General features: G+C 39.2%; 2 protein-coding genes across 2 annotated transcripts in view; both read left to right on the forward strand.

Moving 5' to 3' along the window:
* The window catches only part of RGS7BP (regulator of G protein signaling 7 binding protein), a 123,619-nt gene extending 117,598 nt beyond the window's left edge, over positions 1 to 6,021 (forward strand). Inside the window, exon 6 of the mRNA XM_007176040.3 lies at positions 584 to 6,021. Coding sequence (XP_007176102.1) covers positions 584 to 675 — 92 coding nt within the window. The 3' untranslated portion in view covers positions 676 to 6,021. The remainder of the gene's footprint in view (positions 1 to 583) is intronic.
* An 18,649-nt stretch (positions 6,022 to 24,670) lies between these two features.
* LOC103017357 (probable ATP-dependent RNA helicase DDX10) lies at positions 24,671 to 26,415 on the forward strand. The gene is made up of 3 exons (XM_007176116.2): positions 24,671 to 25,109; positions 25,211 to 25,391; positions 26,368 to 26,415. Exons 1-3 carry the CDS (start codon positions 24,700 to 24,702, stop codon positions 26,413 to 26,415), a joined length of 639 nt encoding a protein of 212 aa, XP_007176178.2. The 5' UTR covers positions 24,671 to 24,699.
* Positions 26,416 to 27,378: the final 963 nt, after the last annotated feature.

A 27,378-nucleotide genomic window follows, 5' to 3' on the forward strand; every position in this document is an offset into this window, starting at 1 on the left:
CAAATGTCCCCACTCAAGCTAAATGTTTTTAATAGATTATTTCATTTAATTCTCACCTAGGGTAAGTATTACTGAGCCTTATTTTACATATGGGGAAAATGAAGCCTAACGAGCTTAAGTGACACTTTCAAAGTCACAGGACTAGTAAGTGGTAAAGTGTGGGAAAGAAGCCAGCTTTACTCCAAAGCATGGGCTTTTTCAAAGAAGTATACATCTCCCAAGTGAAAAACTGCCTCTAAGCAGTTTAGATTTAACTCTAAGCAGTGGTTCTCAACTGTGGGCTCTTTGCTTCACCCTCACCGCCACCCCAGGAACATTTGGCCATATCTGGGGACATTTTCGGTTGTCACAGCTGGTAGGGGAGTGCTACTGGCATCTTGTGAGTAGAGGCCAGGGACGCTGCTAAACATCCTACAATGCTCAGGACAGCCCCCAACAATAAAGAATGATCTGGTCCAAAATGTCAATGGTGCCGAGGCTGAGAAAGTTGGATTCGAAGGATGGTGGATTTTTAAGGCCAATTCATAAAAAACACGTTGTTTTGTCTGTACCTCACTCATATGTACATTCTATCCCATCACAGATGACAGCAGCCTTCTAAATCTAACTCCCTACCCCCTGGTTAGAAGACGGAAGAGAAGGTTCTTTGGGCTGTGCTGTCTCGTCTCAAGCTAGGTGATTCCTCCTGGAAACCACCACTAGGAAGACCTGAAAATATCACTGAAACCGAGGACCTCCAGACAGCTGAACCACAGTTATTGGTTTTTGACTATGTTTTCTATGCTTCCTTATTACTTTTATCCACCTCCCGCTGCCCTTTGAAATGATTTTACATTTGAAAGCAGCTGCAGTCAAGAAAAAAAAAAAAGACAGATTCGAAAAGCAGGCTGTTTTTAAAAGGATTTTTAAAGCTGACATTGTGCATGTCTGCTCCAAACCACACCATGACAGATGCAAGAATTATGATTTTTAAATTATTTAAAGGTTTTTTAAGTATTACACAGAGAAAAATTATTTCGTGTATAATAGTATATCTATAGCTCTTGCTGATCTCATGTCAACAAATGATCACATATGAGAGTCTTTAAATATAGAAATCTATTTAAAACTGCAAAACTGTTCAAAATCCAACCAATATTAGGAATAATATTATAATCAAACGTATACCACCTCAACCTATTGCTTTCTCTGCACTCATTTACGTTTAGTCTTCCATTCTGTCAGAATCTAAGAGCTTCAACGTAAAAATATCTTAATTTATAATGCAACAAAAACCATATATGAAAAGTATTTAAATTTTGTAAATACACAATAATCCTAATAACTGCCTACAATGCATATGGGCAACCAATTTCCTTTCGATCCAATGGTGTCTTTTTCAGCTTCTTGGAGAATGAAGTAATCCAGTTAGGAAATGGTGTAGTAACATATACAATTACCCTCAAATGTAAAATTGAGTATTATCATATTTTGTTCTAATTGAAATCTGAAGCATGATGTCTGCACATCAGCATAGTGTTAAATCTTATAGGGCATGCTGGAATTAGCTCAGATCGTAAAAATACTTAACATTTTACATTGTTAATAAAATGTTTTTAGTTAAGCTAAGCTTGTCTCATTTTAGATGACTATGCAGATAGGACTTTTCCAACGTGTACTTGGTGTCTTGTCTTATGCTTGGAATCTTAAAAGCAGGACACATTAAGCAATACTCTATTTTAGAAAGGAGGAAGCCACACGCTTTGTTTTTCTGCTCACAGCTCTGCTGTGCTCTTCCTCCACTAAACTTGTAACATGATACAGATTTTGTTATATTTTCCCTTGTTCTTCCTTTGGCCCATGTCCCGGACAGAATTTCCCATGGGTTGAAAGATCAAGCCTTTGGACTTCTTTTCTTGTTTTCCATAGTCTGAAATTCCTAAAGTCAGACAAGAGGCACCAGAGACCAGCACAATAAAAGGATGAGCTATATACATGGTTTATCCAAGATGCATCTTTAATCCCAACCCTATAATTTCTCAGTATTTATGTGCACAGGCATTTATAAGTCCACCAGTATTTTGACCTGAAAAGTAAATATACTCAAGCTTTTAGCTTTAGTGAAGGGCAAGAGAAGTACAGACAAACTACTGGAATAATTATCATATTAGGTTGAATTATATGAAATTGCTGATATTTGACTGTTTTTGACCTAAAAAATGGCAGCTTCATATAGTTCAACCTAATATCTGATGTTGTGGAAATTATCCTTGAAATTTTCTTCTAGTTGTTTTGATTGAAAGTGAAAGGATTAAAGAGTTGGAAGAGATCTCAAAAGGCGATGCATACCTCTATTTAGATCACACCAGCTGGTTGTTGGCCTTATTCTTGGAGTCCAGAGATGTATTCCAGTGAGTTGGCAATTGATGCATGGCTATAGGTATGACTAGCTTCATATCAAGACGTACCCTTGAAAGTTATACGAGAAAAATCACAATTTTCTAAATCAAATACTTGTAGTACAGTGTGGGAATATGCTATTTAAAAACTCCTACGGTGACTGCTCCTTTGCAAAGCAGGTAACCACTCCCAAATTTACCTGGTCCTCAAACCCTGATTTTCATAAATCAGGTTTGATTCAAGTTTAATATCCTTTCCTGAATGCCGTTCATTTTCATCCCGTGAAGTTTAATTCACTTCAGGTCCATTGTTTTAGAAATTATGAAGGAGCCCAATCTGGCACGGTCTCAGCTCCCATCTCTGCCCTCTCCCACCTTCTACTATACTGAACCCTTAGCTTCAATCTAGTTCCTACTAAAAAAAATACATGCAGAGTTATTAACAGATAAGCCCAGCCTTGGTGTTCAGCACCTCCTTCTAAATGCGTGACCTAAATCACGTCTGCTTGGTTAATTTGTGCTCACTCTTGCCTTAGCCTCAGTGTGAAAGTAACACCTTCCGTGCAATTGTCCTTTGTACAACTGAAGACTGTTAATAAATTCAGGTCTCACCTCCATGTCTGGGGAGGGCTATAGTAGCTATTCATGGAGATGGGGATTTGTCTAATTCCCTAGCTAGGCTTTCCATATCTAAGGTAAATAAATTCAGCCACCTTATCTTTTATTCATAGTGCCTGTTTCCCGGCCTTGGATCAATTTTGTAGTTCCCGTGGACATACTCCAAGATTTATAGATCTTCTTTCACTATAGCAAGTCCTAAAATTACATTTAGCACTCAAAGTCCCAATAACCTACCCTGGCTCAGAGCTGCAATGGGTAATTCACCATCTCCCATTAGGTATGCCAATGCATCTTGTTAGGAGCTGACCCTACTCCCCTGTCACCTACCAAATGACTTTCTCAGGTGTAGTTCCATGAGATAACTGTCTCAGCTTCCTGCTGGTAATTTTCTTTCAGATTAGCAATAACACTGAGCTGATCTCTAGGGATAAAGAGAGCCCACTGAACTCATTTTGTTGCATGTACGCATATTCTTGAAACAAAAAAGAATGTAAAGTTTTTTCTGGCACACAATCACCCATTTTACCACCATATTTTTCATATCCTGTGTTGATCTTTTTTTTTTTTTTTCAGATTACAGAGACAATACATGTTCTTTGTGGAAAATCTGAAAAACACCACCAAGTATAAAGAAAATAAAAATCACCTGAATCCCGCCACAATCACATTGTTTAAAACCACATTTCCAGGCTTTAAATCAGTCATTGGCTGGGCCCAAAGGCACTTTTGGATGAGGTATATGAAGAAATGCCCACAAGGCCAAGGTGCCGCTTTAAAAAAATCCATCCACTAATGTTTTGCACACGTCTAGGAACTGATTCAGCGCACACTTCTGATTGTGCCATTGTTCAAGGGTACAAAGATGACTTTAAAAGTAGCACAGCCCTGATGCCTCCTCTAATGAAAGCTCTTGGGGGAATTCTAAAATCCTGCCAGATCATTTTGTTCCTCGGTGCTCCTGCAAGTTTGGATACTTACTGTTTGGCAGTACTGCCACCTACTGGAAGCTAAAATTACACGGAGCATAAAAGCATCTAACTGATTTTAGACAGCCAACAAATGGGCCAGATTAACAATGTTCCCATGTGGAATTTCAGACTCTGGAAGTCTCAAAATCGAAAGAATTAAAGATATCCATCCATAATAACTTCCCACCTACCCACACACATACCTTAACAATGTCTACCATTTCTTTGTGTTCTAGAACATCACCAAATACAAAATGCTCAACTTTCAGGTTACTATAGAAAGGATGAAAAACGGTCCAGGATAAACCACTAATATTAAATATAAAGTCCAGAAATAAACCCAAGAACATAGAAGAATTGAGAACATTAAAAAGATGACATTTCAAATCTGTGAGAAAAAGTTGGATTATTAAGTTATATTGGGATAAATGGTTAGTCATCTGTTGAGGGATATATTAGATCTATACCTCATAACTGTCATCAAAATAAATTCTAAGTGAAGTATTTAAATTAAATATTAAAGCACATAAATAAACTGGCAGTGTTGATGAATATATATGTAATTTTAGTGTGTGGGGGTGAAAAAGCCTTTCTAAGCATGATAGCAAAGGAAGAAACCCCAAAGGAAAAGACGGGTGGATTTGACCAATTAAAAATGCAAAACTCCTATAGAGTAAAACAAACAAACAAACAAACAAACCAGATTAAGAGAAAGCCAAATTTTAAATATATGCAACAAAGAGTACAAATGTCTAATAATATATATCAAGAGCTTAAATTCCACCACCTTTGGGAAGTTTCCATGATCTACAGCTCCTTCCCCAGCCAAGTGTTCCCATTTTATTCTTTCCTTTTCCTTATTACACTTTTTTCATTATTTCTTGTTGAATTGTCTATCTCCACTAAACTGGAAATTCCAGAAGGCAGCAACCATGTCTATTTTGCTTATTCGTATATCCTCAGCACAATGCTAAACACAAAAACAAATACTGAAAACATTATTTATGAAATGAGTGGATAATGAATACATGAATAAATGACATTTTATGACTCAAAAAGAATCAAACTTTCCAGTAGAAAATTGAGCCAAGCACACAAACTGGTGATGTACCATAAATTAGAATAATGCACTAATAATATGAAAATATTTGAACATACTAGTAATCAAAAATGCAAATTATTATGATATACTCTTTCCCATGTATCAGAAAGGCAAGAATATAAAGAATGAATGTTTCCAGGGACAGCAAGGAAGTCTGGAAGTGAACATCCTCTTACAGAGCCAACAAGTATGTAAATTGATTCCACTTTCTGGAAAATAATTTGGCAATATAGTTTTCACCTCTACCAAGTAATTCCAATGTAGGGAAATTCTCCTTAAAAAGAGCAGAAAAAATGAGCTAAGATATATTCATTCATTATTCAAAAAAAATATGCAAGAAAGAATGCTTATTTGGAAGAATGAGGAAAAAATGTAAATAAGCCCACAGTATACGGTTGGTTAAATATGGTATATCCTTTCAGTGGAATATTGTGCACCAATTAAGAATAAGCAACATATGTATATTTATTGAAATGAACTATATTGTTAAATGAAAAAAGCTACAGAAGAATATCTACAGTATCATCCCATATTTAAAATATACATATATACGTGTGCATTAAAGAGTCTGAAAAGATATTTGCTAAAATGTTAACAGCATTTATCTCTGGGAGGTGAGATTTGGAGCAATTATATATATATTTTTTTGCATATCTGTAATTTCTGGTTTTTCCACAATGAGCATGTAGTACCTGTATAATTTTTTTCAGGGAATAAATAACAATGTTCACAATATATATTAAATGAAAAACATGTTATAAAACAGTATGTATAGTATGACACAATATTTGTAAAAAAGAAAAATATATATAAATATATCTATGTATGTATATATATGCATAAGAAAGCTAGAAGGACATACACTAAAATGTTAATAGTAGTTATTTATGGGTAGTGGGATTATGGGTGATTATTTTTTCTTTTTGCTTTTCTGTGTTTTCTAATTTTTCTACAATGAATATGTATTACTTGTGTAATAAAAACTAATAATAAAAGTTTAAAAAAAAAAGAATGAAAAAGTGAAAGAGACATTGTGATTCACCATTTGCCCAGATCCTACCCACCCCCTCACCCCACCCCCTTGACATATTTGTTGTCATCAAAATGATGGCAGTGGAGATATGGAGAGGAAACACCAGGGCACCGTAACTTTTGAAGAGAGAAGATGCAAAACAGACAGACAAAGGAGAGGCTGGGGAGAGGAAAGAAAGAAGAAGAAAGGAAAGAAAGAGGGAGGGAAGAAAGAATTAAGTGAAAGTGAAGTCAGTGGAGGAAGGATTAAAACAGGCTTTGGAAACTTTCACTAACAATAGCAATATGTCTCTAAATTGCGCTCAGTTTTCCTGATAGTTACGACATAAAAAAAAAAATACATTGAGTTAAATAATTTTATTTTCTAATAAAAAGAGATGGTACACACATCTGGAGAGACATCTAGGAATTAAATTCTGACAGGAATATATCCCAAGAAGTTTTTCAAAACGCAAACTATTGAGTCCAGCTGGTTGTCAGGGATTGTGCAGTATAGTCTGGAGTTACACAGACTTTTGTCTGAATCTCAGACGGGCTGCAACAAAGTACACAGCTATGGCTAGCAGTTCCAAAATCTGTTCTCTCCTTTTTTCCTTTAGTAACAGAGATCCCAAATTTCAGGGAGACACTGGCCACCTAAAGTAAATACTCCATTTCCCAGGCTCCCCTGGTTGTGGGTGTGGCAATATAACTGAATTTTGGCCAATAGCTTATGAGTGAAATTGCGCAGTTTCCAGGTAACATCCCTAAAATAAGGGGCATGTGTTTCCATGTTCTTCCTGCCTTCCCACTAGGCTGCGAGGAGAACATGAGGGTGGGAGCTGAAACAACTGTCTTGGACCCAGAGTCAGACACCACACAAAGATGACAGAAGAGCCTTAGCAGAGATTACCTATCTCATACTGCTATCTGCTTAACTAATTAATTAATAACTTCTATCTCATTTAAGGCATTAATAATGTGAATCTTTGTATAGAAGAACTTATTCACTAAATTAGTCAACTTCTGTAAGCCTCAGTTTCCTGAGAGTAAAATGGAAACAATATATCAATATCACAAAAGGTTCAACCAAATGACTGTCCAATTACTTGCTTAGAATCAAAGCTCTTTTATGAGAAAAATCAAATGAATCAAACACTGCATGATACTGTGTTGCAGAATAGCAGACAAAGGGAAATCTTTGAAATAAATAGTGATTTTAAATCAAATGGTCAATTGATTTCCATTTGCAAAAAAGAATTAAACTTCACCCTTGCCTCATTCCAAGTTGATTGTTGATCTAAAAGTAAAAGGTAATACAATAAAGCTTCCAGAAGATAATATAGGAGAATATCTTCATACCCACAGAGTTGTGAAATAGCTCCTAACAGAACACAAAGCATGTACAGAAAACCGTTTAACATTACCTGCTATCATACAACATACATGTACCCTGTGATCCAATAGTTTCACTCCTAGGTGGAGACTTAGAAATATATGTGTGTGTATTCAAAGACAGTTAAAAGAATATCCATAGTGGCATTACCTGTAATAGGCAAAACCCATAAACAATTCAGCAAAAGAATTCATCAACAAAAGAATGAAAAAGTAAATTGTATAATACTATACAGCAATAAAAATAAATGAACTCCATTACAGCTACATACAACCAGATGAAAGAATAAAACTATTGTAGTACTGAATGAACAAGTCTAGGTGTAAAAGTGCCTGCTGCCATTAGCAGCCAACATTCACAGTAGCTGAGCGACGGATGCCGTGGTTGAGTAAAACTAACATGGGCAGCACCACAGCATCTACTACAGGTCACCCCCAGCACTGCTCAGATCCACTTGCTTCTCACATTGATCTACTCCATCCAGGCACAGCTTCTTCTGGACTCTGTTATTGCAACTCATATACACAAAAAGAGAGACAAAGCACAGCCCCTGCTATGCAGTTGGTCCCAAGACTATATATAGCCGATACTCATCCTCTCTCTTCTCTACTACCCATTCTAGATTCCCTTCATCCTAGTCTGGCACTGCTGAATTGCCTGGTATTATGACCCAGACCCTCGCTCCTAGGGGTCTGAGACCCTGCTTACCATGCCTTTCAGTAGAGTATGTTTGCTGCATTTGCCCATTTACAGTGAAACCTGAAAAACCCATAAGCATACCAAGAGGTACCCAGTCACCTAAGTGCCATATTCCTCTGCGCCCTCATTATGTGGCAGCAGCCCTCCTTCCTCACGATGATCAGGGCCAATAACCTCTGTCAGTGTAGTAACTCTTTTATTTGTCTTATAGTTTTCTGGCATGAGGAACCTAAAGTGACCAGGTAGCAGTGGCAGCTTAAAGTTTAGTGGGACTCTGCTCTGTGACCCTCTAGACACACAGATTGTAGACCCCCCAGATAGGAAGCACAAATTCCTCAGTAGATCACTGGGGCCACTCCTACTTTCACCCCTTGATTTTTGGACCCATATATTCTATGTATTGCTGACTCAGAACCAAATAGTGACCCTTGAGTTAAGGAATATAGTGCATCCTGAGTATGGTGCACTCACTGCTGCAAGGGGTCCTCTCCTTGAAGAGGCCGTGCTGCCACTCTGTTGGGATGGCAGCTTCTGGTTGGTGGAGTATGTGCAGGAACAGTGGATCCTGGTCGTGTCACTGATGCACTCCTTTGCTGTTAAATGGGGCCTTTGGTCTGAGGCAATGTTATTCAGGATCCCAGAGGGGTGGATCAGACACTCTGTGAGTCCATGGGTACTGGTGCTGGCTGCAGCCCTGCAGACGGTGATGGCAAACCCACATCCAGAAACCAGGTTAGTCCCGGTCAGGCTGATATAGTCAACTTGTCACCAAGTGGCAGGTTGTTCTCCCCAAGAAACGCTATTGTATCAAGGGCACAGTGTCAGTCTCTGTTGCCAACAGGACATTCAACAATGGCCGTAAGTAAACTAGTCTTGGTGAGAAAAAGCCTGTATTAGTTTCTTACTGCTGTAACACATTACCACAAACTTAGCGGTAACAACACAAATTTATCACTTACAATTCTGGAGGTCCAAAATCAGTTTCACTGGTCTAAAATCAAGGGGTCAGCAGGCCTGCGTTCCTTCCGGAGGCTCTAAGGGAGAATCTGTTTTCTTTCCTTTTCCAGCCTCTAGAGGCCTCGGGCATTCCTTGCTCGTGGCCCCTTTTTCCATGTTCAAGCCGACAGTGTAACGTCTTCAGTTCTCTCTGTCTCTGTCTCTGTCTCTGACAGAGTCATCATCAACACATATCCTCCCTTGACTCTTATTCTTCTGGGTCCCTCTTATAGGGAAACTTGTTGTTACATTAGGCTCACCCAGATAACCCAGGATAATTTTCCCATCTCAAGATCCTTTTAACATAATCAGATCTGCAAATTCCCTTTTGCCAAGAAAAGTAACATATTTATAGGTTCCAGGGATTAGGAAGTGAACATCTTCAGGGAGCTGTTATTCTGTCTACCACAAAACCAGTGCCGTTGGACCCATTCACAGCCTCCATTTCTTCCAGGAGCTGCTTTTTTGAATAGTGTATCTTTCTCTGCTGCAGATAGCATGGCCTTGCTCTAGAACCCTAAGCGTCCATGCCATTATTGGAGTTTGCCAGAGTCTCCCTACCACCCTTTTATACCCAGATATTTGTAGCACCATCGCCTCTGCCAGATGATATGGCCTAAGTGACAGGGCTGCTTGTGCTGAACCCACTTAAAACCCGCTGCAGAGCCCCTCCCTGTTCTGGAACCCACTTAAAACTAGAACTCTTAACATACCCCAATAAATGGGTCAGAGGTCTACCACCAAGGGTGAAATATGCCGCCTCCAAAGTTTGACAAGGCCAACCAAGCCTCACATTTCTTTCTCAGTGGTAGGAGATGCAAGAGACAATAATTTGTTGTCACTTGGGTTGGGATATGCCAGCATCCCCCAGACCACTGGACTCCTAAAAAGTCACTGATGTGCGGGCCTCTTAACCTTTGAAGGCTTATCTCCCATCCTCTGGAGTTTGTGTGTTTTACTCACCAAGGCATTCAGAGTACTCAGCACTTTGTGCTCACTAAGTCCAGGTAATATGATGGCATCAACTTAGTGGACAAATATGATATTCTCTAGAAAGAATGCTCAGATCAGTGTGGTGAGGCCTTCTAGGGATAGAGAAGTTTCAAAAAACCATCTGAGGACATGGATTTATGCTAAACACCAAGTACCCAACCACTCAAGGATTAAAGTAAATATTATAAAATGAGAACATATAGTGCTATAGATGAGGGAGGTCTACTAGAGGTAGAGAAGGCTGATTCTAAAAGGTCATCTGAGGACATGAAATTGGACTCTACCCCAGGTTCACAGCTGCTAAGTAATAATATTATATAGTGAATAATAGAGTTCTGTTGTCTATGTTCTCATTGTTAGATAAAAACCCATAACAATATGGCTTAATTTATAATAGTGCATATGCACTTAACAGTTGATTAAACTCAGCCTGGGCTTTTAGGGATTTCCTCTCCACCTGCCCCAAGAAAAATCTCTGCTGGGGACCCTGAAGAAGAGTTAATTTGCTGTAGGGAAGGTAAAAGTAGTAACTCTCATTGGGGACCCACAGCATCTCTAGAATCTTGGTCCTCTTCAGACTTCTTGTACCTTTTCCACAGTCCTCCTAGTTGCTATTTCTCCCATGCCAGGGATATCACATGAGCCAGTGCAACCCCTCCTACCTATATCCTGTCCAAATTCACAAGAGGTGAAGGTCTTAGCAATTGTACTTCTACAACATCCCAGGGCACAGCTGTTCCACCTACCATCAGGGCTAGCAACATCACGGCCCTCTGTCTGGTAGTAATCCCATCCTTAGAGTCAGCTTCCTAGGACCACTTCTAGTACCCAATGTCTTAGGGTAGGTTTCGTAGAAATAGATCCTAAAATAAGGATTTGTGCACATGTGATTATCGGTGGGGGGATGGGATATCCCAGCATCCCCCTTGACCATTGGACTCCTAAAGCATTTGAAGAAATGCTCTTTGGGAAAAACCTGGGAGGGAGAGAAGGAAGCAGGATAGGAAAGAGGAAAGAGTTGAGTAAGAATGTTGTCTCAGGTAAAATCTAGGCTGTCAGGGGTGGGAGAGAGGGTCTGGAGCTTGAACTGCATTGCCTAATGGCAAGGAGTTCAGTTTCTTATCCTAGTCGTCATCAGTCACTGGTGTGGGCCACCTGGCAAGGGGACTGTGCAGAGTAACCTCTGGAGAAAGGTGGCTCATCAGCTGAGGGCAGCTCTCTATGAACCATCAGCAGCCACTGGAGGAAAGTGCATGGCCCAGGAAAGGAGATCTGGGCAAGGTACCCACAGCATCTTCTATGGTTGCCTTTCACTGGGCTCTTACATGATCATCCTATTTAAAATAGGAGGCCCGGAACTGCCCAGCTTCCTTCCTTGATTTATTATCCTCCAGAGAGCTTATCAACTTCTAACACTTACTTATGTTTACTCATATCTCCCTTGACTAAAATGTAAGCTCCATGAGGGCAGGGTTTATTGTCTGGTTTTGATCACTATGTGACCGGAGAGTGTCTGGCACATAGCCATCCCTGAATAATTATTTTGAATGAATAGCTTGTTAATATTACTGTTTGGTCATCTGATGTCAAACAAATGCATATCTTTTCAATTAACAAAACAATCATTTCTCCACCCTGGGCTTTCCTCAGAGAATTTTACTCTCTAATTGGCAATTACCATTTTCCCATCAATAGTGAGGTTGAAATTGACCAAGAGATTTAACTAGGTGCTTTTCCAAGTTCTTTAAGCTGTCTTCATCAGTATATGTTGGAAGAAAATAATGCAAAGCAATAAATTAATATAGATGTCAAAAATAGCATTATTAAGTTACGAGGTTACATTGCCTGGGCCTCGGCTGTTACCTTCTGACTTCTGCAAGAGAAATTTTATATGAAAAAAAATTCCACAAAACCCTGCAGGGTGAAAGTCTCCATTATATTACTCAGTGTAGGAAACTTGACTTGGTGGAGAGTGCTCTGAGTTTGGCTTCACAGCATATGGTTTTTATTCTAGCTCTTGCATGACTGCAGAAGTTTACTTACTTCTCATTCTATGTGATCCCAAGACACTATGTTTCAGTCACCTTGTCTGTAAGGTGGAATGATGTGCCTGAGCAAAAGCCATCACAAACCCATCTACCGCACTAAGTATCTGACAGGGAAGAGAGAAAAAAGAATTAACTACATCATGCAGGAAAGCTTTCTCATAAAGGATTTGTTCCAATCTAAATCCATGTTTAAAAATCCCCTCTACTCTCTTGTTAAAACTCCGTCTCCGGACACAGTGCACTGTTTATCTCTGAGGGTTCCATTTTATCTCTTATCTGTATCAGAATTTATTCTACATATGGATAAAGAGAGACATCTTCACCCCAAGTTAGGAGTAGAGTGGGGTCAGCATTCACATTGCCCCAAATGTTCAGAACCCCAACTGTGGCACCTGATCTGGGCTTGTCCCTTCCATCTCCACCAGCAGCTCTCTGTACTTACAGAGGGCTTCCCCACTTCCCCTCCCCTAGTTCAGAAATTACTTCTGTATTCTATTTTCTCACAGATTTAAAAGGGATTTCTGCACACTCATGAGTTTCTAGAACACTGGTGCAATTGCCTACTTCTCCAAATTTTGATCCATGTGAAACTTCACTTTTGCTACATATTGCTATGGTGAGTCTGTCACTGAGCTGAGAAGATTGTATGACTTGTTATAGAGCAGGAGCCACCTTCAGGTAAAAGGTAAGAGTCTTAGAAAATAAACTGGAAGATCGTGTGCTTACTGAACATTGAGTAGTTTTGCTTCATGAATATATAACAGAGCATTGTTATGGCAGTGAACAGTTCTACTAAAAATTGGCACAATGATAAAGGGCCATGAGGTGAATAGTTCAAAAACTATTATGCCACAAAATTCTAATGTTAGAAACTGTGCTGTGTTCCTGATACGTTTACCCTGGAATGAAGCCATTAGTCAACAACTACCACTCACAGCCAGCTTTAACTACTCATTGTTAGCCATGAATAGACAAACAAGGCTCATCGGATATTGAGAATAGTTTACAACTAAAGAGAGAAAGACTGTCATCAAACAAACAAACAAATTAGAAACACTGACACTGGAAAAAACAGAAATAGTTCTAATTATACTCAAAGAAATTTGAAAAGATGTTACATCCCCATCAAACAACTACAGGATATTCTGGAAAAGGAATAAGTAGAGACTAAAAAGGAGCTAATGAAAATTCAAATCAATTGCTAAAATAAAAATTCAAAAAAGCTATTTAAGAAAGCACTACCAAATCAAATACAATATATAAAAAAGATAATACAGCTGGACCAAGGGGAGATTCACCCAGGAATACATGACTAGTTCAATTTTTAAGAATCAATCAATGTTATTCCCCATATTAAAAAACCAAAGAAGAAAAAAATAAATAAATAAATAAACCAAAGAAGAAAAATCATGTGATAATCTCAATAGTTCAGGGGGGAAGCATGTGATAAAATTCACCATCCATTCATGATTTTAAAAAAAAACAACTCTTAGCAAACTATTAATTAAGAGAAATTTCCACAAAAGGATAAGGGGTATCTACCAAAAAAAAAAACCAAACAAACTACAGTTAACATTATACTTAATGATAAAAGACTGAATGCTTTCTCCCTGAGACGAGGAAAGAGATGAGAATATTTACTCTTACCAAAACTGAACTGAAGCTATAAGACAGAAAATAACAAATGTTGTCTAGGATGTGAGAAGTTGGAACACTAGTACATTGCTGGTGGGAATGTAAAATGGTACAGCTGTTTTAGAACACTGTATGGCTGTTGCTCAAAAGGTTACACATAGTGTTACCATATGACCCAGAAATTTCACTCCTAGGTATACACCCAACAGAAAATAAATGTCCACACAAAAATCTGTAAACAAACATTCATAGCAGCATTATTCATAATAGCCAAAATGTATTAAAAAAATGTCGATCAACTGATGAATGGATAAATAAAATATAGTATAGCCACATCATGAAATATTATTTGGCAGTAAAACAAAATGAAGTACTGATACATACTACAATATACATAAAATTTGAAAACACTATGCTAAGTGAAAGAACCTAGTCACAAAAGACCACATATTGTATGATTTCATTTATGTGAAATGTCCAGAATAGGTAAATCTATAAAGACAGAGAAGAGATTGCTGGTTGCCTAAAGCTAGCAGGTTGGAGGGGAAATGGCAAGTGGCTGCTGATGGGTAGGGGGTTTCTTTCGAGAGTGACAAAAAAGTTCTAAAATTGACTGTGGTGATGATAACTGAACAACTTTGTGAATACACTAAAAGCCATTGAATTCTATGCTTTAAATGGATAAATTGTATGGTATGTGAATTATATCTCAATAAAGGTCTTATTTTTTTCAAATGTACTGGTGGTCCCAGTCAGTGAAGCAAAGTAAGAAAGGAAACTGAAGGCATACAGATTGAAAAGGAAGAAATAAAACATCTCTATTTGCAAATGACATGGTTGTCTATGTAGAAAATTGCAGAGAATCTACAAAAAGGTACTAGATCTAATAAGTGAGTTTAGCTAGGTCACGGGATACAAGGTCAATATTTTTTTTTAAATCAAGCATATTTTTATACATTAGCAATGAACAATTGGAAGTTGAAATTTTGAAAAGTATCATTTGAAATAACATCAAAACCATGAAACACTTAGGTGTAAATCTTACAAAATATGTATAGTATCTGTATATTGAAAAATACTAAAACTGATTAAAGAAATCAAAGATGATCTAAATAAATGGAGCAATATGCTATGTTTCTAGATTGGGAGATTTAATATTATTAAAAGGTCAATTCTCCCCAACCTGATTTATAGATTAAATGTAATTCAAATCAAAATCCCAGCACAATTTTTTCTATAAATTAACTTGATTCTAATTTATTTGGAAAAGCATAGAAACTAGAATTGCCAAAATAATTTTGAAAAAGAAAAATAAAATTGGAGAACCACACTAACTGATTAAAGACTTAATATACAGGTAAAGTAATAAAGACAGGGTAGTATTGGCAAAAGGACAGACACATAGATCAATGGAAGAGTAGAGAATCCAGGATACACACACACACACACACACACACACACACACACACACACACACAAACAAAAGTCACCTGATTTTCAGCAAAGAAGCCAAGCCAATTCAATGGAGAAGAAATAGTCCTTTCAACAATTGGTGCTGGAACAATTGGCCATCCATATACAAAAAAATGACCCATATCTTGCATTATACTCAAAAATTAATTCAAACTTTAAAACCCAAATGTAAAATCTAAAACCATAAAAACTTCTAGAAAAAAATAATAGGAGAAAATATTTGTGACTTGGGTTAGGCAAAGATTTCTTAGATATGACACAAACCATAGAAGAAACATTGATATATTGGAATTCATCAAAATTTAAAACTTCTGCTCTTTGGAAGACTCTGTTAAACAAATAAAAAATCAAACCACAGACTGGGAGAAAGTGTTTGTAAGATACACATCTGATGAAAGGTTGATATCCAGAATGTATAAAAAAAACTCTTGAAATTCAATAAAAAAAAAAAAGAAAACCAAACAACCCATTTTAAAAAAATAAGCAAAAGACTGATGAAACATTTCATCCAAGAATATATACAGATGGCTAATAAATATACAAAAAGTAATGCTCAGTCACTGAGAAAATGCAAAATAAAACCACAATGTGATCACACTATATACCTATAAGATGGGGGACGGGGTAGTAGAGAAAAACAATCATGTCAATACAAAGTGCTTCCAAGGATGTGGAGCATCTGGAACTCTATGCATTGCTGATGGGAATGCAAAGTGATACCTCCACTTTGGAGAATAGTATGACACTTTCTTATCAAGTTAAGTCGTACACTTACCATCACATTAACCCTATTCTGAAGTATTTACCCAAGTGAAAACATGTTCACTCAAAAACTTATGTATGTGAATGCTTATAATGGCTCTGATCTATAAAGCCAAAAACTGGAAACAACTAAATGTCCATTGTACACCTAATACTAATACAATGTTACATGTCAATTACATCTCAAAAAAAAAGAAAAGTAAAAATGAATGGTATGTACAACAATATGGATAAATCTCAAATGCATTATGCTAAGTGAAAGAAGTCAGATTCAAATGGATACTCAATGCTTCTATTCCTATGACATTCTGGAGAAGGCAAAAGTATAGGGACAAAAAAGGGATCAGTAGTCTCTGGGTGCTGGCGGATACAGGAGGCAATCGATTTATGCAAGAGCATTAGGAGACCTTGGGGGTAAGTGAAATATTCTACATCTTGGTTGCAGTGGTTACCTGACTATGTATGTTTTGTCGAAATTCAGAAATACTCACCAAAAAAACCAGTGTATTTTACTGTATTATATTATACCTACTATACATAACTTTAGAAAATCTGCTAAAGTGTCACTCATTTCTTTGCTGAATTTACCTCAATCTGGGGTTCTAGCTCTCCGTCTTGCAAATTTGAAAACTGATTGTCAGCAAAGTTTTAAGAGAATCATATTAACACATTAAGAATCACCTTAAGTTCACAAGAATTGATACATAAACCAGAAAGCCAGTTGATTTATTTGTAATGAGAAATGCAATTGCTAATGCTAATAGATAACGTAGGTTTTCTGGTCAAGATGTTCTCTCCCTGTAATCATACTTCATGGGAAACCAAATTATAATCAGATAGTTGTGCTGTGAGCACAGAGTCAGAATAAGGAATGTTAGTTGTAACTTGAATACCTGATCTACCCATCTCCAGAAAAAGGACTGTTTTCTGCCACCAGGACTAGGTTCAGAATGAGACATCCTTTTCCCAGGACAGGCATGGCTGGGCTCTGCCAACACTTGGTTTTTCACTTCTGTGACTCTCATTTTCTTAATCATAGAAGGATGATCAACCTCAACTCTGACTTATAACTTCTCCTTCATAAGTGGTAATACCTTCAATTGAGTCATAATTGAGACTGGCAGACCTGGGAATAATTCTGCCTCTTTAAGGTGACGTTGCATCTTTGTGCTGTAATTTATAATGAGCTAATGTCAATTTAATTCTTAGAGGGCAACTTCATTCCCAAGTTCTTGGGGGAATTTTCCTTGTCATTTCCTTGTACTATCTAAAAAGTGATAATGGTTTAATAGGCAACCATGCCCTAAATTACTTTACAGAACAGAATCTTGAAGACAACTTGTCATAACACACAAAAATGACCCCCTAAGAGAAGCAGCATGTTATGGTAGAGAGCACTGAGCTACAGGTCAAAAGTTTTAAAAAAAGAAATTAGAACATTCTCTAACACCATACGTAAAAATAAACTCAAAATGGATTAAAGACCTAAATGTAAGACCAGATACTATTAAACTCTTAGAGGAAAACATAGGCAGAACACTCTTTGACATAAATCACAGCAATATTTTTTTGGACCCACCTCCTAGAGTAATGGAAATAAAAGCAAAAATAAACAAATGGGACCTGATTAAACTCAAAAGCTTTTGCACAGCAAAGGAAGCCATACACACACACACACACACAAAAACAACCTACGGAATGGGAGAAAATATTTGCAAATGATGCAACTAACAAGGGATTCATTTCCAAAATATACAAACAGCTCATATAGCTCAATATCAAATAAACAATCAATCAAAAAATGGGCAGAAGACCTAAATAGACATTTCTCCAGATAAGACATACAGCTGACCAACAGGCACATGAAAAGTTGCTCAATATCGTTAATTATTACAGAAATGCAAATCAAAACTAGAGTGAGGCATCACCTCACACCAATCATAATGGCCATCATCAAAAAGTCTACAAATAATAAATGCTGGAGAGGGTGTGGAGAAAAGGGAACCTTCTTGCACTGTTGGTGGGAATGTAAATTAGTGCAGCCACCATGGAGAACAGTATGGAGGTTCCTTAAAAAACTAGAGTTACCATATGATCCAACAATCCCACTCTTGGGGATATATCTGGAGAAAACCATAATTTGAAAAGACACATGCACGCCAATGTTCATAGCAGCACTATTTACAATAGCCAACATATGGAACCAACCTAAGTGACCATTGACAGATAAATGGATAAACATGTGGTATATTTATGCAATAGAATGTTACTCAGCCATAAAAAAGAATGAAATAATGCCATTTGCAGCAACATGGATGGACCTGGTGATTATCATACTAAATAAGTCAGACAGAGAAAGACAAATATCATATGATATCGCTTATATGCAGAATCTTTAAAAAATGATACAAATGAACTTATTTACAAAACAGAAACAGACTCACAGATTTAGAGAACAAACTTATGGTTATGGGGTGGGAGGGGAGGGATAGATTGGGAGTTTGGGATTGACGTGTACACACGGCTATATTTAAAATAGATAGCCAACAAGGACCTACTCTATAGCACAGGGAACTGCTCAATATTCTGTAATAACCTAAATGGGAAAAGAAGTTGAAAAAGAATAGATACATGTAAAAGTATAACTGAATCACTTTGTTGTACACCTGAAACTAATACAATATTATTAATCAACTATATCCAATATAAAATTAAAATTTAAAAAAAAGTTCTGGGTTTCAACCCCAGCTCCACCTGCTGTGTAGCACCAAGTCACTGAGCTCTGTCCATTATTTCTTTATCTGTCATGTCAAGACAATAATATCTGTCCTGCTGGTCTCCAAAACTATCTGTAAATTATAAAATTCTATTCAAATGTACCAGGCCACTGATAGAACTTCGCCAAGCAGTTGGGAAAAGCATTGCCATTCTAAAAGGTATCTTGATAACTTCCCCACACCCTTTGTGCAGACCATCCCTGACTGAGCAGTGCAGGCTTTCAAGCAGCTCACCATTCAAAGGGCAGCCATGAGAAGAATAATGTGTTGTTAACAATAAGCAAGCATTTAAATGATTAGAGTCAACATCCTTAATGCGGGAAAAGAGCTACTTTGTAACTCCATCTATCTCAATTCTTGTCCAACCCGCCCTGTGCCCCCAGAGGATGACCCATGTGAATTCCATCAATGGGCTCCCTTGGTCTTTGGCTTCAAAATGTGTTCTGTCAAAGGGGAGCCCTGGCAGGAGTGAGGAAGGAGGGAAAAGAGAATGAAGTCAGGGTATATATCACCCTGACCCTGTCCGTGCAGAGGTACAGTGGGCTGGCTACATCCCTTGACTGAACGTCTCAACTCCTAACAGATGACGTTGACCACACAGCTCCATAGGGGTGGTAACGCCATCTCACTGCCAGTAGCCCTGGGGTACCATGCTATTTCTTGTGTTTTCCCTATACCTTGTCCACACTTTATAAGTCCTTTTATTAAACTCTCTTCAAATCAACCATCTGTTCCCTACAGATATAGTTACCTTGTATCTTATATCCTATAGTTGATACAGACACACTGAGGCTTTCATGCTAAAGGCAGCACCAAACATACATTTCTTCAACAAATATTCTCGGAGAGCCTCCTTTGTGCCAGGCCTTAGAGAATACAGCAGTGAACAACATAAATAAATCCTCTCCCTCTATCCTCAGGTGGGTGACTAAGGAAGGCTTTATCCAGGAGACGACATTGAGGCAGATTTCAGGACAATGTGAAAAGAGCCAGACATACAAGGATCTTGAGGAAGAACTTGCCAGGCAAAGGGACAAACAAGAGTAATGACTCTGAGGCAGAAATAAGGTTGGCCTTTTGAGGGACAGATACAAATCCATGTGGCTGCAGCAGAGTGAATGAAAAGGAAAATGGTGGGAATGGTAGGGAATGGGAAGCTTTGTAGGTTGTGTTAAGGAGTGTGGATTTGATTCCAAGGGTTATGGGCAGCTCTTGGGGGTGGTGACAGGGGAATGGCTCAGTTTGGGAGCAACATGATCTGATTTACATTTTAAAGATCCATTGGCTGCTGTGTGAGAATAGACTGTAAAGTAAGAGTGGCAGCAGAGACAAGTTATGAGAGCATTAAAATAGCTGAGGGGGACTTCCCTGGTGGCACAGTGGTTAAGAATCCGCCTGCCAATGCAGGGGAGATGGGTTCGAGCCCTGGTCCTGGAAGATCCCACATGCCTCAGAGCAACTAAGCCTGTGAGCCACAACTACTGAGCCTGCGCTCTAGAGCCCACGTACCACAACTACTGAAGCCCACGCGCCCTAGAGCCCATGCTCTGCAACAAGAGAAGCCACCGCAATGAGAAGCCCATGCACCGCAATGAAGAGTAGGCCCTGCTCTCCACAACTAGAGACAGCTTGCTTGCAGCAACGAAGACCCAATGCAGCCAAAAATAAAATAAACAAAATAAAATAGCTGAGGGAAGAAATCATGGTGGCATGGATCAGGTTGGTGATCATGGGAGAGGGAGAGAAGTGACAATACTCAGAAAGTATCTAAATTTATTAATTGGAAATGGAGTGAGGGGAAAAGGAAGAGGCTGCTGCTAAAAATTCTGATGTCAGTAACTCAGATGCCATTTACTAGAAGACCGGGTTTTTACACATTGGGATTGCTGTGGAGAAATAAGAATTTGTGTGTTTATTTGATACCCAAATTGAGATGTTGAGGAGGCAACTGAGTATGAGCCTGGCTCTTAGAAAAGAGATGAGAGTTCAAGACACAAATGTGTGACCATGCGCATATGGAACTGGATGAGGTTACCCTGGGAAACAGTGTGTCTGGAGAAGATTAACAACACGCACTGAGCCAGGAGGATCAGCTGGAGTTTAAAGCTTATGGAAAAGAGGAGGAACTAGCAAAGAAGTCTGCGAAGAAGCACCAGCAAGGAAGAAGGAAGAGGACTGTAATGGGGGTGCAGGACCCATGTGAGACTGACAACTCCACCCCTAGTGAAAGGGTGTTTGAGAAAAATCTATTGCGCTAAACGTGGCCGAAAAGTGAAATAAGACAAAGCTGAAAATTAAATCATTGAACTTGCCAACATGTAGGATGTTGATGTTTTCAACACTGAATGATAGAAACAAAAGTAGGTTAATGAGAAAATTGAAGGTTATAGAATGGAGAGCACTAATGCAAACGACTATGTGAAGGAGTTTTGTTGTAAAGGGAGCAGCTAGAGGGAAATGTGGAGTCGAGGAGGAGTCGTGTTTAAGACAGAAGATGTTAGGGCCTGTTAATATGCTGATGGGATTTTTCTAGCAGAGAGAAAAATAGATCATGTAAGAAAAAGGGGAGATCAGTGAAAGAACAAGATTTTGAGGAGAGGAGAGAGAGGGGGAGCCACTGTGTAAGCAGAGGAGTTGCCAACTTACAGGCGCTCAGACATTCTAAATTCTTGGTTCTAAATTCCATCTATATATTAGAATCCCTTGAGAATTACAAAAAAAAAATTGATGTCCCATACCAGATTAATTAGTTCAGAATCTCTAGGAGTGCGATCTGGGCATCCGCCATTTTTAAAATTCTACCTATAGCCCCCATTGATAACCACTGATGCCTTGAAACAGGAGCAAAGACAGATGGAATACAAATCCAGGTAGTTTGATCGACTTGGTGATGGGAAGACGAGGCATTTCTTCCCTGATTGCTTCTATTTTCTCAATGAAATATGAAACCAGGTCTGAGCTGAGAGACTGTGGTTTGTTTGAAGAGAAAGAGAGGGTTAAAGTATGAATAATTTTAGGAAGTAAGAAAGCAAATTTACTCACGAAATATAATAGGATTGCAAGGATTTTCAGAGGGCTCACTTGAGAATTGTGGCGATAAATGTAATATGAGAGTAAATTAGCACAGCTGTGTTTCTTCTCCAGCCTGTACCATCCGGGGCAGGCAAGGAGTAGGTGGAGATGTTCCTTTTGTGATATTTAAAGCAGTTGAGACCCCTTGACTCCTGAGTAAAGTTACAAAGTGGAGAAGAGCCGTCTTCAGAAATTTCCTACCCCCTCCTGATTCCTAAAATTAAGATACTCCAGGCTGACTGATCCCCTACCACCACCCCACCAGAATGTTATCAAAGAGGTGCTAACAAACCGGAATGGAATTCTAATTGGTGGAAAGGTTGAGGGAGGGGAAAGGAGATTTTTAACAGTATCTTATTGAGCCACGATTTACATGAAATAAAAAATGTACAAACCTTATGTGTACTGCTTGATAACTCTGCATGTTATATACACCAAAATGTGATCACCACTAGATGAAGATATAAAACCATTCTCATCACTCCCCAGAAAGTTCCCCTCAGGCCAGCACTCATATTCCCAAGATAAGAGTCTCTAAGGCTGATTTTCTGATTTCCACCCTCAATCTAGACAGAGCCAGGGTCAGAAAGGAATCAGCCCTGACACAAAAGTTTCATTCGTTCATTCATTCATTCACATATAGATACACAAATGGTACATGTAGAGCCTGAATGTCAATGTCCTCTTTTCTTTGTGCCAGAGATTTCCTATCCCCTCCTCCGGGGCATCTCCCAGAGCTGAAATCTTCCTGTTGCTAAATTCCCAAGTTGAGTTCGGGGGCAGCAAACAGGAAGGCATCTGCAAAAGCTGACTTCTAATGTCCCTTCCAGCTTTACCAGCTAATCATTTCAGGAGACCAGCCTCATCCATAGTCATAGCTCTGTGACAGGTGTTAATCATTGTTGACTCAATTCCTTATAATTGATCTAGTAGCTAAAAAGCCTTCAGGTTCTACACCAGTGACCATACTCACTGTTGCTGATATTTTAAAACATAACTACATTGCTTCTGAAAAACAATTTACTTGAACTACACAAAACTGTGGTTCAAAATATGTCCCAAAGATGGCAGTACAATAATACTTTGTGTGCCGTTGTATTTTCAAATATTTTTAACTCTGTTAAATTATAAACAGGTTAGGGGAAAACTTTATCATGAGAGACTAGGAAAAAACAGCATTTTTGTTTTCTGTTATTCTATTTTGCTACAGGAATCTGTCTCCAAATAAATAATATCCCACATCTGCATAGTACTTTAAAATATGCAAAACACTATCACATGCATTATTTCTCTTAATCCTCACCACAACCTGTATGATGGTTATTTTCATTTTATACCATGAGATTCAGAGATTAATTATGACTAATTTAAGATCACTCAGCTAGTAAAGCAGCAGAACCAGTTTTCCAAAGACCAGAATTCTTTCCTACACACCTCTGCTTAACAAAAAGCAAACATCTACAGGTTCATAATCTACTTTAAACATCACAGGTTATTATGATCCAGCAGAAGTTTGGTATTAAAATCATAGAAGTTAATCATTGGAGCTAAAGTTGTCTTGATAAGTAGGGTGACCAACTCATCCTGGTTTGCCTGGGGCTTCATCAGTTTTAGCACTGAAAGTCCCACGTCCTGGGAATCCCCTCAGTCCCAAGAAACCAGGACCATTGGGGACCAATGCCCTGAATCACCTTGTGCATTGGATACCTGGTGGTTGCCCAGCAATTCTGTAAGTTCTGCTAAGTGATGCCCAGAACATTGCCTTGCACTTAGTACCATTCAATAAAAATTTGTGAAATTGTAATTCAATGTTGTGCTTTGTTTGGGAAAAAAATTTTTTTTTGCTGTTTCCTAGATAAGACATAATCTTTGGAGTCACTCTTGTTGATTCTAGACTCGATGGCTTAGCCCATTTTGGCATCATTTTCCACTCTGGTCACTCCTAGTCTCAGCTTGGTTCAGACTTCCTTGAAGTTTTAATATTCTATTCAGTGGCTGCTTTTTGAGAGGGGGCAGCAAAGCACAGGAACTGAAAAATACTGTGAGTGGAAGAAAAGGACCTTCCTCTACTTGGCTCTACTCTCACACATTGTAAAAGGCATAACCAAGTTCTTTCCCCTTTCAGATACTTCAACAATCCAGCAGTGTTGAATGTGTGATACACAAATGGTCAGTCTTTCCTTACCCTTTATCTTGGATATGTGAAGATTAACACACCCCTGGGGAAAAAAAAGCAAAGTCAAGTCTATCAGGAGTTAAAATAGAAAGGGGGTGTGTGTGTGTGCGTGCGTGCATGCGTGTGTGTACACGCATGTGCGTGTGTGTGCGAGCTCACGTGTGTGCGTGTGTGTGCGCACGTGTGCCTGTGTGTGTGAACATGCTCATATAGGAGGCAGAGGGCACACATAAATGTGGGAAAACATCCCCAGACACAGTTCCCTGTACACCACTACACCGCTGCCTCATTCTGTCCTACTCCAGAAAGAAACTCAATTAAGTAGATTTGGAAAGCCAGGAGACTGGTGGAAAATACTTTGAACCAAAGAAACCAACCCTGGGGCTCTTTGGTGGGGCTAATGGCGAGCCCCCTGGGAGGGCTCATGCCAAGGAGTACTTTCCAGAACTTCTGCTGCCAGTGTCCTTGTCCCCACAGTGAGCCACAGCCACCACCCGCCTCTGCAGGAGACCCTCCAACACTAGCGGAAGAAAGAACCTTCTAAATCCAGTGTGGAGAAAAAAGTGACCAAGGTTGCAGAAGCAAAAAAGTAATGAAGAGAAATTTTAAAGTAAATAAGAAAGTAACATTTACTGATGAAGGAGAGTTGGTTCAGCAGTGGCCACAAGTGCAGAAGTCTGTCTCCAAGGATACTGAGGAAGAGGAAGATGCTGGTGGTATAAACTTAGATAAAGCAAAGGAAAGGCTTCAAGAAGAGGACAAATTTGACAAAGAAGAATATAGGAAGAAAATTAAGGCAAAGCGTCGGGAGAAAAGACTGAAAGAAAGGGAAGCCAGAAGAGAAGCCAGTAAGAAACAAGCAAAGGCTAAAGATGAAGAAGAAGCCTTTCTGGATTGGAGTAATGATGATAATGATGGATTTGATCCAAGCATACTTCCAGATCCAGATAAGTACAGAAGCCCCGAAGAATCAGATAATGAAGATATGGAAAATAAAATTAGGTTTCTTGGCTGCGAGGCACGTGGGATCTTAGCTCCACGACCAGGGATCGAATCCACAACCCCTGCATTAGAAGGTGACGTCTTAACCACTGGACCACCAGTGATACCAAGAAGAAGCAGGCAATGAGGAAAAGGAACAACAGTGAAGTGGAAGATGTGGGACCCACAAGTCATGACAGAAAGAAGACAAAGTGGGAAACCTCAGAGCCTTTGGATACAGGCCTGTCTTTAGCCGAGGATGAAGAGCTTGTGTTACATCTGCTCAAAAGTCAAAGCCAAATAGTACTTGCTCTTGTCTTCTCCTTGAAACCTCTAGTCATGATTATGTGGGCAAGAAGTTGAAAAAACAGTTGGCTTTGGGGCACTTAGGTAACATGAGTCCCATGCCCAAAGGACCCATTCTTCAGACAGGAGCTATCATACCTCTAAGCCACAGGCCATGCTTGCGCCATCCCAGAGCAAACTCACAGTGATGGTGGATTATAAAATTTCCTGATCCCATTTTCCAGCCTGTGCTCTGTTAGATTTTATCCATGGGTTCCTACATCTTATCACCAGAAATGCTTCCTTTGTTTTACTGGCAAGTTCTAGAGACCTTGTTTCATTGTTGGAAATTCCAGTCTTGCTTACCATACAGAAGTTTCTCTGTAATATTAAACAAAATTGCTCAGAGGAAAAAAAAAAAAGAAACCAACCCTATCATTTAAAAAAAAAAAAAACCTCCATATTTGTGACCTGTGCAATACCTGATAGTAAAAATATCCAAGAAAATGTTATTCCAAAAAGGACACTGAACATTAGGTAGCTTCTGTGAAAAGTGAATTGCTATAAACTTTTCAAGTAGCTCCACACATTTACTCAAACTAAAATTCTAATATGAAAAGTAAATGTAGCTTTTTTTATTTTTCTAATTTTCACCCACCCTGAGATATCTTAATCTCTTCAACCTCAACAATTTCTTTTCGGTATCAATAGCCCTTTTAGGGAAATTCTGTTTCTCAGATGCCCCTCCCCAGGCTCAACACCAAGATGGCATTTGGACTTAAGTCCTTGTGGGGACCTGGGACTTTCTCAGCAATGTGCTCCTTCCCATTGCACTGGTGGCGTGGACCCATGAAGTCCATGGCCGATGAATTTGTGTGGGTTCCTCCTCAGCCTGGCTCGGGTCATATGTTCCTCTCTCCTGACCCCATGTTGGCCACCCACCCCCCATGCAACCTCCTGAAGTCTAACTGTAATTCCTCTTTGCTCCCCGCAGCAGGCAGGCAGCCCAAGCTCCAACTGTGGTGAAGAGGAAGAAGATTAGGGAAGAAATGTAATGAAAATGAAATTTTTAAAATATCAGCTGACAATCTATTTTTTTCCTCTCTTCTCCCCAGTAAATTAAGCTGTCAGGCAGGGAGCCATTCTGTCATTATAGCTGCTACAAAAGGAGGAGGAGAGGGAGAAAGCCCTCTCAGGAGGAAGGGTATGAGGGAAGGGAAGTTCCAACATGCCAGGAAGAAGTAGTAATCTGGCCTTTTTCAGCCTCCAGGAGATAATGGAGAAGGGAAGAGAACAGAAGTAGAAAAAGCAAGACTTGAGATGTTTGCTGACTGATATCACAGAAGATAGGCCAAGAAGAAAGCTGCAGACTTCACAGAGGTATCTAAGGACCCCTGCACGGCAGAATGCAGGGGGCCTAACTATGTGCACGGCCCTCTTAGCAACTCAAAGCAGCTGCTTTAGAGTAAAACTGGAAGGGTTATGGGATGACATGGTGTTGAGGGGCTGCCTAAACTTTCTCAGCTCCTGGTGGCATGAAAATTTGCTAGCTGCTCCCCTGTGGCTTGTGGTAGAGCACAAAGGAGTTGATGTTGCTGGCTGGTCAACTTCCCCGGGTCATCCGACTGAGAACCATGTCTCCAGGACCATGACCCAGGTCAAGAACCAAATGGAAGTTCACAGCCAGGTCTCAGGCAAACCATGCAGTGTCAATAACAGCGGACCAGCTAAACTACTCCAAGAGAAACCAGACCACAAGTTCTCCAGAAACTTCAGCAATGGGAGCCAGCAGAGAGAGCAGGGGCAAGATGGGCAACGAACATTCTTTCCACAGAAAGACAAGGATCCACTCACAGATCAGAGCCCTCTCCCCTCCCCCTGCTATTGCCACAAGAACACAGAAAGGCCATGACCCCAGAAGCCATCTTTGTCAGGGAGAAGGAGGACGGTGAAGAATTGTGAAAGAATAAACATTTACTGAAAAGGCATAAACTAAAAGGGAATG

Source organism: Balaenoptera acutorostrata, chromosome 2 (genome assembly GCF_949987535.1).
Source record: "Balaenoptera acutorostrata chromosome 2, mBalAcu1.1, whole genome shotgun sequence".
Classification (NCBI taxonomy): Eukaryota; Metazoa; Chordata; class Mammalia; order Artiodactyla; family Balaenopteridae; genus Balaenoptera; species Balaenoptera acutorostrata.